Source organism: Colius striatus, chromosome Z (genome assembly GCF_028858725.1).
Source record: "Colius striatus isolate bColStr4 chromosome Z, bColStr4.1.hap1, whole genome shotgun sequence".
NCBI lineage: Eukaryota > Metazoa > Chordata > Aves > Coliiformes > Coliidae > Colius > Colius striatus.
The window spans coordinates 16,465,491-16,478,752 of record NC_084790.1 but is presented as its reverse complement, the minus strand read 5'-3'; the positions used below and the strand labels follow the sequence as shown (position 1 = coordinate 16,478,752).

General features: G+C 45.3%; 1 protein-coding gene across 2 annotated transcripts in view; it reads left to right on the top strand.

Moving 5' to 3' along the window:
- The first annotated feature begins 1,686 nt into the window (after positions 1 to 1,686).
- Positions 1,687 to 13,262, top strand: part of SNX30 (sorting nexin family member 30) — a 53,694-nt gene continuing 42,118 nt past the window's right edge. Inside the window, exon 1 of one of the 2 annotated variants that reach the window (XM_062018877.1) lies at positions 1,687 to 1,952. In XM_062018877.1, coding sequence (XP_061874861.1) covers positions 1,791 to 1,952 — 162 coding nt within the window. In that variant the 5' untranslated portion in view covers positions 1,687 to 1,790. Of the gene's footprint in view, positions 1,953 to 3,129; positions 3,169 to 13,262 lie in introns of those variants that run through there. The other variant, XM_062018878.1, reaches the window with a different exon arrangement.

The following is a 13,262-nucleotide window of genomic DNA, read 5'->3' as shown; positions in this document are numbered from 1 at the left end:
ATAATAAGGATTTATTTCTTTTTTCATAGCTTTTTTCCTGTGATAAATCACATTTCTTTTTGTAGTGGAAGTCTACAGTGTTGCACTACCATGTTTATCCTGCTGGCATCTGGTGCAGGTAAAACGTGATTGCTTCCCTGTAGGTAGCAGTGCTGCCCTTTTGATTTCAAGGGCTGTACTCCCTTGGGAAGGGTTAAGCATGCTCAAAAATGTTTACAGCATCTGAGTCCTGTTTGGTCACATATCTGTATGTCTATCTTTATGGATCTATACACAGAAGGAAGGGATTACTCCAGTCTCACATTGATTCATCTCTTCCCCCAGTAGCATGTTATTCTATTCCGTCTAATTAGTTCTGAGCAAATTATTCACAAAGAATAATTTATCAGACAAATGTAGCTGCTTTATCTGCTCAGGGAATATTTTAAACCAGGCTATGATTTTTCTCCTATTTATTAATTATTCATCAGTCATCAACATTTTTTCACATTGTTAACTGTGGATAGATCACCGAATTTTTGTAATGGATACATGCTGTTAGGCAAATGTGCATGGATCATTTCTGCAGGACTGAATATAATCTTTCAGCTCATTTTAGCAAATCGTAAGAGAGCCTGGACTCAAGGTTGCCTGGAAAAGACAAAATATCTTTCCGCACACCGCCAAAATAAAACTTTTCAGTGCTTGTTCTTTAAAATTCCCCCTTTTCACCCAATCTAAAAATATTTCTCTGTAATGAATTCCAAGCAGCTTCAGTATGAAAATACTATTTTACAAAAATGTTAATTCCCTCAAGTGCGGTGAGAGTAACCCCATCGCCAAGTCGTATTTCTGCCGCTTGCTGGCCCCACGTGCGGGCCGCCCGTCCCTTCGCTGGCCCCGCCGGCGCCGCCCGGCCTCCGGCACAGCGGCTGCTCCCCGCCTGCGGCTCGGTGCTGCGGTCCCTGCGGGCGGGGCTGGAGGAGGCGCTGCCTCAGCCCTGCTGCCATTTTAGCCACCCGTCACACCCGCATCTCCACCGGCACGAGCTCTCGTCCTGCGCTGATACGCGCAGCTTTTGCCCAGTTTCCCTTCAAACCTACAAGTAGTTGGAAGAACTCGGCCTGCGCCAGCCGAGGTGCCGGTTTGCCCTTCTGTCATGTAACCAGCCTACGACACCGTCCTCAGCGCGGGGCTCAGCCCCGGGGCCGCCCGACGGCAGGGCCGCGGCTCTCGCCAGGAACCCCAGCCCGGCGCCCCCCCCGACCCGGGCCTCAGCGGGACTACGCTGCTCCCGCGGCTGCCGGCGATCGGCCCGGGCGGCGGCTGGCACCGGCCGCCCCCCGCTCCCTCCCCCCGCGCCAGCGCCTGCTGGGGGCGGGGCCTGCGCCCGCCGCTGCCCTGCCCGCCGCCGCCGCCGCCGCGGTGGGGCGGCCCCGCGCTTTCCGCTGCTCGCCCGGGGCAGGGGGCGGGCGGGGCGGGGCGGACCGGACCGGACCGCACCGCTTGGTGGCCGCCGCCGCTGGGCGGAGAAGGCAGGTGGCACGGCTGGTGCTTTCTAAAGGGGCGGGCGGCGGCGGCGCGGGCAGGCGCTGCTCTCGCTCCTCCTCCTCCTCCTCCTCCTCCTCCTCCTCCTCCTCCTCCTCCTCCTCCTCCTCCTCCTCCTCCTCCTCCTCCTCCTCCTCCTCCTCCTGCTGCTGCTGGTAGCGCGGTGGCGGCGGGCAGGCTCCGGTCGCGGCACCGCAGCTCCCCGCCGAGGCGGCGCGGCCTCCGCTCTCTCCTTCCCTCGGTCGCTGCGCGGCCCCGGCGCAATGTCGGGTGGCGCGGCGGGCGTCCCCAAGGCTCTCCCGTCTTCCGGGCCCAAGTCGCTGCGGGAGATGCCGCATCCCTTGGCCACATCCAGCAGCGAGGAGGTGGGGCCAGCGCTGACCCCCAGCCCCGACCTGCTCCTGCCCCGCAGCATCGCCGACAAGGTACGACGCGGGCAAGGGGGGTGCCGCGTTTCAGAGGTCCTCTGCTTTGGAAGGGGAGTGTATGTGTGTCCCTGCCACATCTCCCTCCCCGGCTGCATCCCTGGCTCACTGTAGGGAAATGAAGCCCAGGGCGCTGCTGGCATCCGTTGCAAGAGCCCGGGGCTGCCCGGGGAGTAGAAAGCACCCGGTGTGGGGGCTGCGAGCATCGTGTCCCTCTCTCTGCGAAGGACCAGCTGGGGCACTGGTGTTTCCACTCTCACCGTAACGGGTACGAGAGGCAAGGTTTTGCTCATCGTGCCTTCCTGTGTGTCGTGCCCTCTACAGATGGGTCTGAATGCTTCAGAAATTGTCGCAACTCCCTCGCTATCTTCGTGCTGTAGCCCTCACATGGAAGGCTTGAAGCTGCCGTTGTTCCCTCACCACTGAGCTTGTCTTCAACTTGTTTGTTGCTGTACTCTTCTCAGCTGAGCTCCTGCTTACTTCTTTGCGGCAGTATAATATGGAAAGGACGCTGTTGCATGCATGCCATGATTGTTGATGTCTGCCTGCTTTCCCTTCCCTAGCTCTGGCATGTGTCCACGGGACGCTAGCAGGCTTTGTAAAGTGCCTTCCCGGTGTCTGGGCCTTGGATGTGACAGTTCCTGAACGTGGAAACAGTAGCAGCAGCATAGTACTGGTGATCTACTCTTGCGAGGGTTCAGTATCTTGTCGGGTAGACTTCTTGAAATGTGTTAAGATAGGATTTCCCGGGAGCAAGAGTTGTAGGGGAGGAAGAGATGGGCTTGAAACTTTATATTGAGCAGTTCTGGGGCAGCTGATGTGCATACAAGGTGTTACAGAGCTGTTGGTAGCAAGAGGTGCTTCCTATGGCTGTTGTCCTGGGGAATGTGCAGCTACTTCTGGACAGGACAGATCTGCTAGCCTCCAAAAGCCTTGGTGCTGGCAGCAGTATCTGAGCCAATGTGTTCTTATGCTCTAGGGGAATGAGTCAAGGTACCCTGGCCTCCTCTGAGTGTCACCTTCTGCTGCCCTGTAACTGTGCTGTACAGAATCAGCACTTGTTCCTGCCCATGTAAGGAGCCCTGTCCTTGAACATTTGGCCACTCTTGCTAAAGTGTGAAGCCAGGCTTATCTTTCCACTGGGAACATACACCTTCATCTAAGGAACTTGTCAAAGAGTTGACATGCCTCTATGAGAAGCGGGTATATGAGTAAGGTAAGAGTAGGAATTGTGGAGGGTTTTTTAATCTATGATATATTGGATTTACTCATGTAGCTAGGTTGCTGTTTGGCCAAACTGTAGCAACAAGTGTTGGCAGGTGTCCTTGTGGTTCTTGCTGCTCAGGAGTGCAATGGTGATACTGTGCTCACTCTGTTAACACTGTCCATCTTTATTGCTGTGTAGGTGGGGAGAAGCTCTGTTCTGAGGAGTATCTCACACCCCGTAACTTCTTTCCTTGTCTGTATTAAAGAGGTTTTTTCACTTTTGGAGTGCAAGCAAGCTCTTCTCTGCTGTACTGCTTTGAGGTGTCTGACAAGTGTTTCAACATACTTGATAACCTAGGAACAGAAACATGTCAGGCTGCAGAACATGCTGTAGTCAACTAGCTTCTCAGAAGGTTCTTAGTTTTCCAGCAGCAACACAGGTGAAGTCCATCTTCTAGTACCTGTAAGTAGTACTATCCTGCTCTAGGCACTTGGTAGTGCATGAGTGCTATAAAGGGGAGAGCAAAAAGGGAGCGAGGGAAGCGATTTTTAGACTCGAGGAGTTCTGAGGTTGACCTGGCAATGGCACTAGGGTAATGAGCCTTGCAAAATAAAAGGATTTCCAGTAGGAAGAGAGCAGGACTCTTTTTCCCACCTGCTCCCATCTCTGTTCTAACTGAACTAGCAGCAAAAGCCAAGTCTAATCTTTCTGATGGAAGGAGTCCAACAGCTCTGCTCTGTAAAGGCTATCTCTTCTACTTAATACCTGATGCACACAAGAAAAAGGTTGACTTCTTTCCTACCTCAGAAAAAAACTTTAGCAAGCAAACATGTTCTTAATTTTAAGGTAATAGTGAACTTTGGCTACTTGCACTGTCTATTGAGTAGCCTAGAGAGTGAGTATAGTAAGTGGAGGTAAGTAGGTAAAACTACCTTTTAGGTAGTATGTCTCCTGGTCTCACTCTCTGGTAGTTGGTCATTAATCTCTTGAAAGGCTGGCTTACTAATCAGCTAACACTGTGTGGCCAACTCCAGTAGTTGGGTAACAGAGGGGCCAGTATTCAGGCTTAAAGCTCTGCAGCTGTTCTTTGTTGATCTTTGAATAGGAGCTATGCTTGTCTACTCTGTTGGCTTTTCCAGGTTCTCTTTCTGGAGGTGGAAACTAGCACTGCAAGAGAAATCTGGATTGAAGTCTTCTGTTTCAAAGGAGCTATGAGTCAGTAAACTTAGCCAGGCCTGTGCAAGGGCATCCCTCTGTCAGAGGGGTAGTGGCAATGGCTGAGTCATCACCATGAACTAGATAACTTGCTTTTTCTGGGTGGTTCTTACCTGCTCTGAACAAATACTTCCTAAACACTGCTACAAGATATAAGTACTTAAGACTGAAATCCTCTGAAGGAAGAAAGTGCAGAAGTGAAGCTGTCTGCCTGTAAAGCTTTAATTTCCACTGCCACAGGTGTGCAGCCTGAAGTAGCTGAACCTCTGTCACCACTGCTGTGCATTCCTTAAAGCAGGCATTCCTCACAGTTTTGGAGCCTCTGAGTAAGAACACTTACTTTATCCTGAGTCAGAGGAACATGGAGGACAGGAACACGCTGTATGTGTCTTACATTGGTTTTTGACTCAAAGATGAGAGTAATCTAGTAGCTTGGATGCTGTCTAACTTTAAAGTTTCATATCTTTGGTTGCTGTTTGAGAACAGTGGCTAGTGCTACCAGAGGAGTAGGTCGTGGGAAAGGCAAACCTTCTGTACTGTATTCTGTGACTTCCATGGTTCTGAGTCTCAAGTGGTCTGAATCTTATGAACAGGGCTGCAGAGCTTTCATTGTCTGGAATTACATTTTCATCTTGGCTTGTAAGAGAGAGTTGTTTCAGGAGCCAGGAAGCCTTGACTTCTGAGCAGTATCTAACCTCTTAAATGAAGTGGACATCTTTGGCCAAGTACTTGGCTTTGACAGTGATTTCACAGTGATTCTGCAGCAAACGTGAAACACTTAAGTTGTGGATTCTTGTCTCTGAAGCATTTCTGAATTGGCCAGACCTCCCTATAAAGATCTTTCTGTTCCTCTTAAGTGTAATTGTGTAAAACATTGTTCCCTGGTACCTGACCACCATCAGCTTTTTTGAGCTTTTTCTCCCTTTACCCTTTCTAGACTCCAAATAAGGAGACAGCTAAAGCTGAACTCAAGCAATACTAACTCCCTTTGTTTTGATTTTTTTCTTTTTTTTTCATACCAGGAAAGAAGGAAACATGCAGTAGGAAGTAGTCCCTCAGGATACACAGCAGGGTCCATTGCAGAGTTAGCTGTAAAAATGAGTTCTTGCTTACTTACAGAGCTTTTTTTGGAAAACATACACGCTTAATTGAGATCTGTTTTTCAGCGTAGATCCTCTGCAGAGGAAGGTAGAACAAATGTGGAAGTGTGGATTTACTCTCTCTCTCCTTTTTTTTTAACAAAAAAAAAAGGAAGTTCTGCTTGCATGTGACTGCTTTACTCCAGTTCACTAGTTTGTCACTTTCGATAGTGAATCTGCTCTGTGCACTAGGACCAACACTTTGAGGGCAAAAGGTATTATTAATTGGTTACTGGGTTTGGAGCAGAGATGAGAAGTAGATGGTATTCTACTGTGTGATTGTGCCCAGGTGGTAGTAGCAGTATGATAAGACTCAAGATAGAGCTCCACTGAGGCTGTGCAGAGCTAATAACATGCTACTAAGTGTTGGAAGTGCAAGGCTATGCAGAATTACAAAGAATATGTTCTGTGTGACTTATTACTGTGCTCTTCTAGAACTTGTAGTCCCTCTAGATTTGTCATATCTCCCTGATGGGGTTATGTTGGTTGTTTTTGCTATGATCTGCCTTGAAACTGGCAGCTATCTGATAGGGGCCTGATTCCCAGTGCAGGTTTTTTACCTGTTGTTCCAAAAGCTTTTGTATTCTACCTGTCCTAGGGCTCAGACTCTCTTGTCCTCTTTCAGACATCTCTGATGACCTGGTACTGTACTTGTGGCCACATAGCTATAACACGTTAAGCTTTTCTTCTTTGAAGCTGCATATGCCTTGTATTTGATTCTGTTACACCAGACAGCTGAAGTGGGCTTTGGGCTGCTTTACATGTATTAAAGCAAGCAGAGCTGATATGGAATATCAGGCTGGCAATGAATGCATAGCTTAAATTTGCTAGTCCCTGGAGCTGGATGTTAGAACTCCTATTGCAAACTTCTGGTTCCTAACTGAAAACTACTGCTTGCATGTAATCCCTTGCTCATTTGCTTGCAAGCTACCCCTCTGATGAAGCCCTAGGCCTGCATTAACACCTGATCAAGTAGAAATACTTGCTGTGTTCGCTGGAGTGCTGTTACATAGCACTCATATTCTGGAAGGAAGCCTGGCAGCTTCCCAACAAAAAATATACCAAGAGTCAGGAGCTCTACTTGCAGCCTCCTTGGTTGCTAGTTTATAATTATTGCTCTTAACTTCATCCACCCACAGATGAAACCATTTTGCAGTATAATCTGAACTCTTAAAATAGATTTGCCGGAGCTTCTACAAACCTCTTCCTTTTCTGACTACATGAGAAGTTAGACCAGTAACATGTATTATTGTTAAAGCAAGCTGTAGGTGAATTCTCAGTCTTGGGAGAGACTGAGAACAAAAAAAGTCAGGAATTGAAGTTTGCTTCAAACCTGGATCCAGCTCGTGAGTAAAATTTCTGTCTCTTGTTTAAGTGAAGCTTCCCATAATTAAACTTCTTCACATTGCCTCTTGTTCTGTTGTTTCTAGCTCTGTCAGCACCACCTGTATACCCTTCCATCAGGTATTTATCCATATTGATAAAATCCCCTGAGCATTCTCATCTCCCAGGCTGTTGGCCTTCTTTGCCATGCAGCATATTGTTGGTTTATGGTTGACTTCTCCATCAAGAGGGTGATGAGGCACTGGAACAGGCAGCCCAGATGGGTTGTGAAGTCTCCTTCTCTGGGGACATGCAAAACCCACTTGGATGAGTTCCTGTGTGACCTACTCTAGATGGCCTGCTCTGTCAGGGGATTGGACTGAGCGATCTCTTGTGGTCCCTTCCAACCCTTAAGATTCTGTGATCTTTTGAGTGTGGTCTAGGTTGTTTTTTTTTTTTTCTGGGTAAGTATGTTATCGTTCCTTCTGCCAAACTACTTTTTAAGCTAGTCAGCGTCCCCAAGCACATACTACTATGTGACGTTCTTTCTACTCTCTGCAGGACTTTGCATTTCCTCCTATTAAATTTCATGAGGTACCTGTCAGCCCGTTTCTCCAGCCTGTTGAGGTCCCTCTAAGTGACTGTGCAACCATCTGATGTATCAAGCACTCCACTCAAATCTATACCTTCAGTGTGCTTGATGAGGATGTACTGTCTCATCATTTAGGTCATTAATGAAGGTGTTAAACAGTAGTGGTCCTTTTGCTGTCTTCTGGCATGCTCCACTGTTGACTTTTTCTAGTTGAAGTTTGTGAGATCACAACCTTTTTGAGTCCAGCACTTCAGCCAGTATTCCCTTCACTTTGCTATACCTCTGGTTAACTTGTACCTCATCAGCTTATCTATCAGGATGTTACGGGAGATAGTGTTGAAAGCCCTCTTAAAGTTGACATGAACCAGGTTAAAGCTCTCCTCTTGTACACCAGGCCATTCATATCTTCATAGCAGGTGTTAGATTGGTTAAGCATGACTTTCTGGAAGTCCACGCTGACATCTCATTACCATGTCCTTTGTGTGTGTAGAAATCATTTGCAATATTTGCTTCATCACCTTTCCAGGGATTGAGGGGAGGCTGACTGGTCTGTATTTACCTATATTTACCTTCTTGGAGACAGGAGTGACACTTCACTTCTTCAGTCTTCAGGAACCTCCCTGCATCACCATAATAAGGGTAAGATAATTCAAAGTGTCATTACAGTGACCTCATCCAGCTCTCACAACACTTGTGAGTCTGTCTTGTCATAGGTTTATGCCTGTCCAGTTTATTGAAATGCTCCCAGACCTGGCCCTTCCCCACTGATGGTGAGTTTGCTTTGTTCTTGATCTTCCCACTAGACTCACAGGTCTGGGATTTATGAGGACTAGTCATCTCAATGGAGACTGAGGCAAAGAAAACGCTGAGTAAATCTGCCTTATCTGTGTCCTTTGTCATCAGATCTTGTTCCCCATCAGGACCGCATTTTCCTCGTTCTTCGTTTTGCTGCTATAGAAGCCTTTCTGCTTGTTTTTCTCATCCTTTGCCAGATTCAGCTCCAACCCACTAAGCCTGTCCCTGCATGCTCAAACAGTATCTCTGTATTCCTCCTGGGTTAACTGTGCCTGCTGATGCTTTATTAATGCTTCCTTTTTATATTTCAGTTTAGACAGGAGCTCTGTGTTCATGCTTGCAGGTCTCCAGCCACATTTGCTTGATTTCCTGCACATTGGGATGGACAGGTTTCAGGGCTGGAGAGATGTTCCTTGAAAACCAATTAGGTTTTTTTTTTCAGCAGATCTCTGAAGAGGCTAAAATCTGCTCCCTGGAAGTCTGGGATTGGGATCCTGTTCTTTGCTTTGCTCCCTCCTCTTGGAATACTCATGACTACTGAGGCCAAGGCAACCCACTTATCATCCCTGATCAATTCTTCCTTCTTTGGAAGACTAATTTTCTGCAAAGCATCTCTCATCAGCTTACCCATCACCGGTGTCAGACAACTGTCATCAGTACACTTCAGACCTTCTAGATTGGTGCCACCTTTGCAGTACTGTCCCTCCAGCAAATATTGTGATCTAAGTTACCTGTAAGGACCTGTGAATGTGAGGTTCCTTTCAGTAAATCCTTGTCCTTGTCTGCAGAATAAATGCTTGAAAGACATGGGAGAGTTGTTTCCCACCTTGGAGAACAGGATTGCTAGTCTGGTTGAACTGTCTCCTAACTGTTTCAGAATTCACCTCTTCATGAAGCTGTTTTCCTGTGTTTTAGGAAATCCTGTGGTTCTCTTACTCTGCATAGTAGATGCATGTTGAATCGATGAACCTTGGTTCTTAGCCCAGGAAACTTTTAGGTACAAGTAGTTGTCTGCAACATTCTTGGTAAATGGTCCATCAGCTCTCAAAGGCTGAATTTAATTGTCCTGTTTAATGAAACTGCTGTCTCTTTTCTTGTTGCACTGTGTGCATGTGTGTGCATCAGGCAGCTCTTTTCCTGGCTTCCTAGTTAAAAGAACTGACTTAAACCTAGCAAGGCTTTCAGCTTACATAGGTTAATACCATGGTATCTTGCTGGAAAATAGCATGCCTGTCTCATTTTTGCTTTTAGCCACTCCAGGGTTTGATGGTGTAGAAGCATATACAACAATGCACTGGTGTGCCTGCTTACAGTTGCCTTCATCTATAGAAGCATGATTTTTATTAGTAAGAGTGCTTTAATGGTATCTTACAGTGTAGATACTGTAGTACTGTTGTAAAACTGTATTCTCTGGGCTCTTTATGATTCATAGCTTCCCAGTACAGTGAATTTCTTTGAAATTGGCAATTACCATCTCTTCTGAACAAGATGAAGGATAGCGAACACTTTGCTTGGTAGGAACAGTTACATCAACATAACTGTCTTAGATTTTAAAAGTAACAGTGCTATCTGGTAAAACTGAACATGGTTTCTACTATGTTGTTCCTTTGTGGTTGTTATTTCAACTTAGTGGAGGGAGGAGTATACTTTGAGGTTGTATTCAGTGTTACACAGCCTCTATAATCTTTTCTGCAGGACTGCTTCACACTTAAGACAGTATTGAAAATAGATATTCAAAATGTACATAGAGGAACTTGGTTCTTCAGCTGGATTTCTCAAGGGTGAGTCTTGGCAATAATTTGTCAGCTGTGGTGGAAAAAATTATCCTTGGTGGTCGGAAAGAATCCTCTGGGCTGCCTGTGCTGGAATGTCTCAAACCTCGTCGAGTTGCTAGATTCTCTCTGAGCTCCTTCATTAGGAGAAGGGGATAACCAAATTGATTAAGAACCTCTCCTTTTACAGATGTGTGGGCATATTTTTCCTATTGATGCCTCAGGGTTTTGTGATAAGCTTCTGGAAGTCTGTCTTTAATTAAGAGTGAGGGGGGGAGAGGATAAAAATTGAGGCTTTCCTATTGGCACACAGTGATCTGGGGGATATCAGTTCCTAGATTAACCTGCAAACTGTTTTTCTGGTGTCTTCTGGCATGGTGGTATCTCAAACAGTTTGTCTCTCATGCTAGCCAGTCTCATCCTTATCTGAGTTAGGAGGATGCTTTCTGTAAAGTAGCTCAGGAGACAAGATAAGTGCTCTTAACAGTGTAGTGAGACTTAATTTGGTACTGTTATGTGAAAATCTACTTGCAGCTCCCAGACTGCATCTTTGAGATTGTAACTTGCAAGTACTTTCAGTCTGCAGGAGATAAAACTGACATTTGATTTTGTATATTTCTCAGAAGTAACTTCACTACTGACCTTGATCTGACAGCTGATGGCTTACAGTGCTGAAACATGTGCTTTAATCTTGATTCTTAGACTGTGCTCTCACCTCAAGCTGAATTTAAGTGTGAAAAAACAGGCTGTTCTAAAACATCCTAATGCTGCATATATGAGAGTAGCCACTAGCCTCTCAAAGCCAAAACACTAGAAGAAGTGAAGCTTCTCTCTGTCACATCTACCAGTGTTAACACTGGTTCAATATTCTGTCCTCATGGGAGTGTGTTGCCTTACACTACTGGAATGCAACTGGCTGTAGCCTTTTGAGGGACCTATTGGATATTAAAAGTCCCGTCTTGAAGCGAGTGTTCATAGTTGGTCTCGCTTCCAGTGAACTTGAACGACATGATGTATTCCTTGAAAGGAATATGCATCAGTGCAGATGTTGCTCACGGGCAGAGAAACTTCAGATGCTGTTAGCAGCAGCCACTTTCAACTACTTCAGTGGTGAAAGTGCTGACATGTGAGAACAGTAAATAGACTGTTCCAGACCTTACTGAAACCTAGTAGATTTGGCACCTTTACTGTAGCTTTTTGGATGCTAATGGAAGGCAAATTATAAGTGAAAGTCTTGGACACTGCCAAGGCAAAGTTGTATTTTGGCTTGTCACCAGGAAAATCCTTGGAGGATTTTAATCAATACTGTTTACTGCAAGTGATTGGCTTGATCAGGACTTGTATGCTGACTTTCCATGTGCTGCCTGGATCACACACTCCTGGAACAGCAATGTACTTCATTTGAAGCCACATCAAATGCCTGTATGTGCCACAGTGGCTGTCAGGAGCCTAGGCCATATAAATAAAGGACGTTTCTGTAGATGAATTGATCTGTTGATCTCATGCCTTGTTTCTTTCTTTCTTCAGTCTCTGTAGATTGTTTTGATACTGTGAGAAAATGGTGTATGACTGCTATTCCTCACTTGCTGCCCTTAAAAGGGAGTAAAGCAGTAATACTGTGTGGTTTTGGGATTTGTTTTCTCTTTTTTTTTTTTTGTTCTTCCAACAGATATGCACTTTGTTTATTTTACTCTTCTGACAGCATATACCTTCCTGCAGGAAAATGTCTTGTTTATCAGCAAATGTGACAGAGGGCTGTGACTTAAATTGCACCTGTGTAAACTAACTGTGAGAGCTCTTCCAAGAGCACACTACTCCATCTCTTCCAGGGTTTGAGACGAAAATATGACTTTTTACCTTTGACTGTCTCTGCCTTCTTTACTAGCATGGTAATATCTCAACAAACTGACTAGCTCTTACGAAACCTCCACTCATCTTCTGTGGAGAAATGCTAATGCAACTCATCCAAATGAGTAAGCATGAGGAAACCCATGTTGTAGTGCAACATGAAGTGTATTCTGACTTGTTTAAACAACATATTCACCGGGATACTACAGTGCTTTACTGTCCCTTTCATCTCTTTCCTTACCATTTTTTCTCTTTGCTTCTGCCCAGTTCTTTGCATCTGCTTACATTTAAGATATATTACTCTTAGCTCTCAAAAGCGTCCTAATCAAATTGGCACTTTGACACTGGATACCTAGATAACTGATGTGGCTAAAGCCTACTTCTAGAGTGCTGCACAGTATGTCTGCAGAGCTTTAGCACAAAACTATATGTCTCTAGGAGAAAGTAGTTTAGTTTGGACAAGCTTAACAAACTGTTCCATCTGCAATCAGATATAAATCTGGCTTCTTGGATTGAGAATGTCTCATAGTCATATGCTGGATTCAAGTTTACTTGCTTGTGGTCTGAATCCTAGCTGCTGCTTTGCAGTTTAGAGGGTCAGAGCTCAAGTTCTGAAAATGAAGCTTTAATCAAAACATTGGATGTGTTAGATGTGTTCAACAAGGTGCTCTTTAGAATGTTAGATGGGCTATGATGTTATGCACACAGTTGGACAACCCTTCTGATAATAAAGTCTTAAACAATAATCCAATATATAAAATAATCCAAGTCTTAAACAGTATTCTTGAAACAAACTCCTTGCAGATGAGTGTGGAACTTGCAGGGCTAGAGGACAGTAGCAAAAGTTCTGCATTTTTCCAAATGTTTCTGAAGACATCTGTCTTCTGCTGTTCATAGAGGGACATCTTTGGGCTCTGAAGATAGAGTGGAATTGGTGTTTATTGCCTTCTACTGAGAACTATAGAAGATGGAATGTACCTTTTAGTTCTATTAAAAGATGCAACTGCAAGCCTGTCCAAAGTTAAACTCTCTTGCTTTCCTTTGTGTCACAAGCACTCTTCTACCACTTTCTACAGCTTAAGCATAACTGACCTAATCTTCCTGGATAGTTGCCAGACAGAAATTTTGCTAGGGAAGATAGGTAAAGCTCTTTCTGTATGGACTGTAGTGCTTTATAAACAGATTTAGAAACTAACCTTGGATCTGCAACTGTTTCTTCTAAGCAAACAGTGCATCCTGTGGATGTGTTAAAATACCTCTTTGTGTTTAAAATACCTTGCCACAGTAAGGGAGCTATAAGATATGGCAAACGTCCAGTTACTCCTTGCACTTTCCTTCCTATTCAGAGGATATGGGGAAGTATGCGTCAGATTGCTGAGGGTTAATAAGACAAAAGTATGTCTTATCCCTTTACATTTT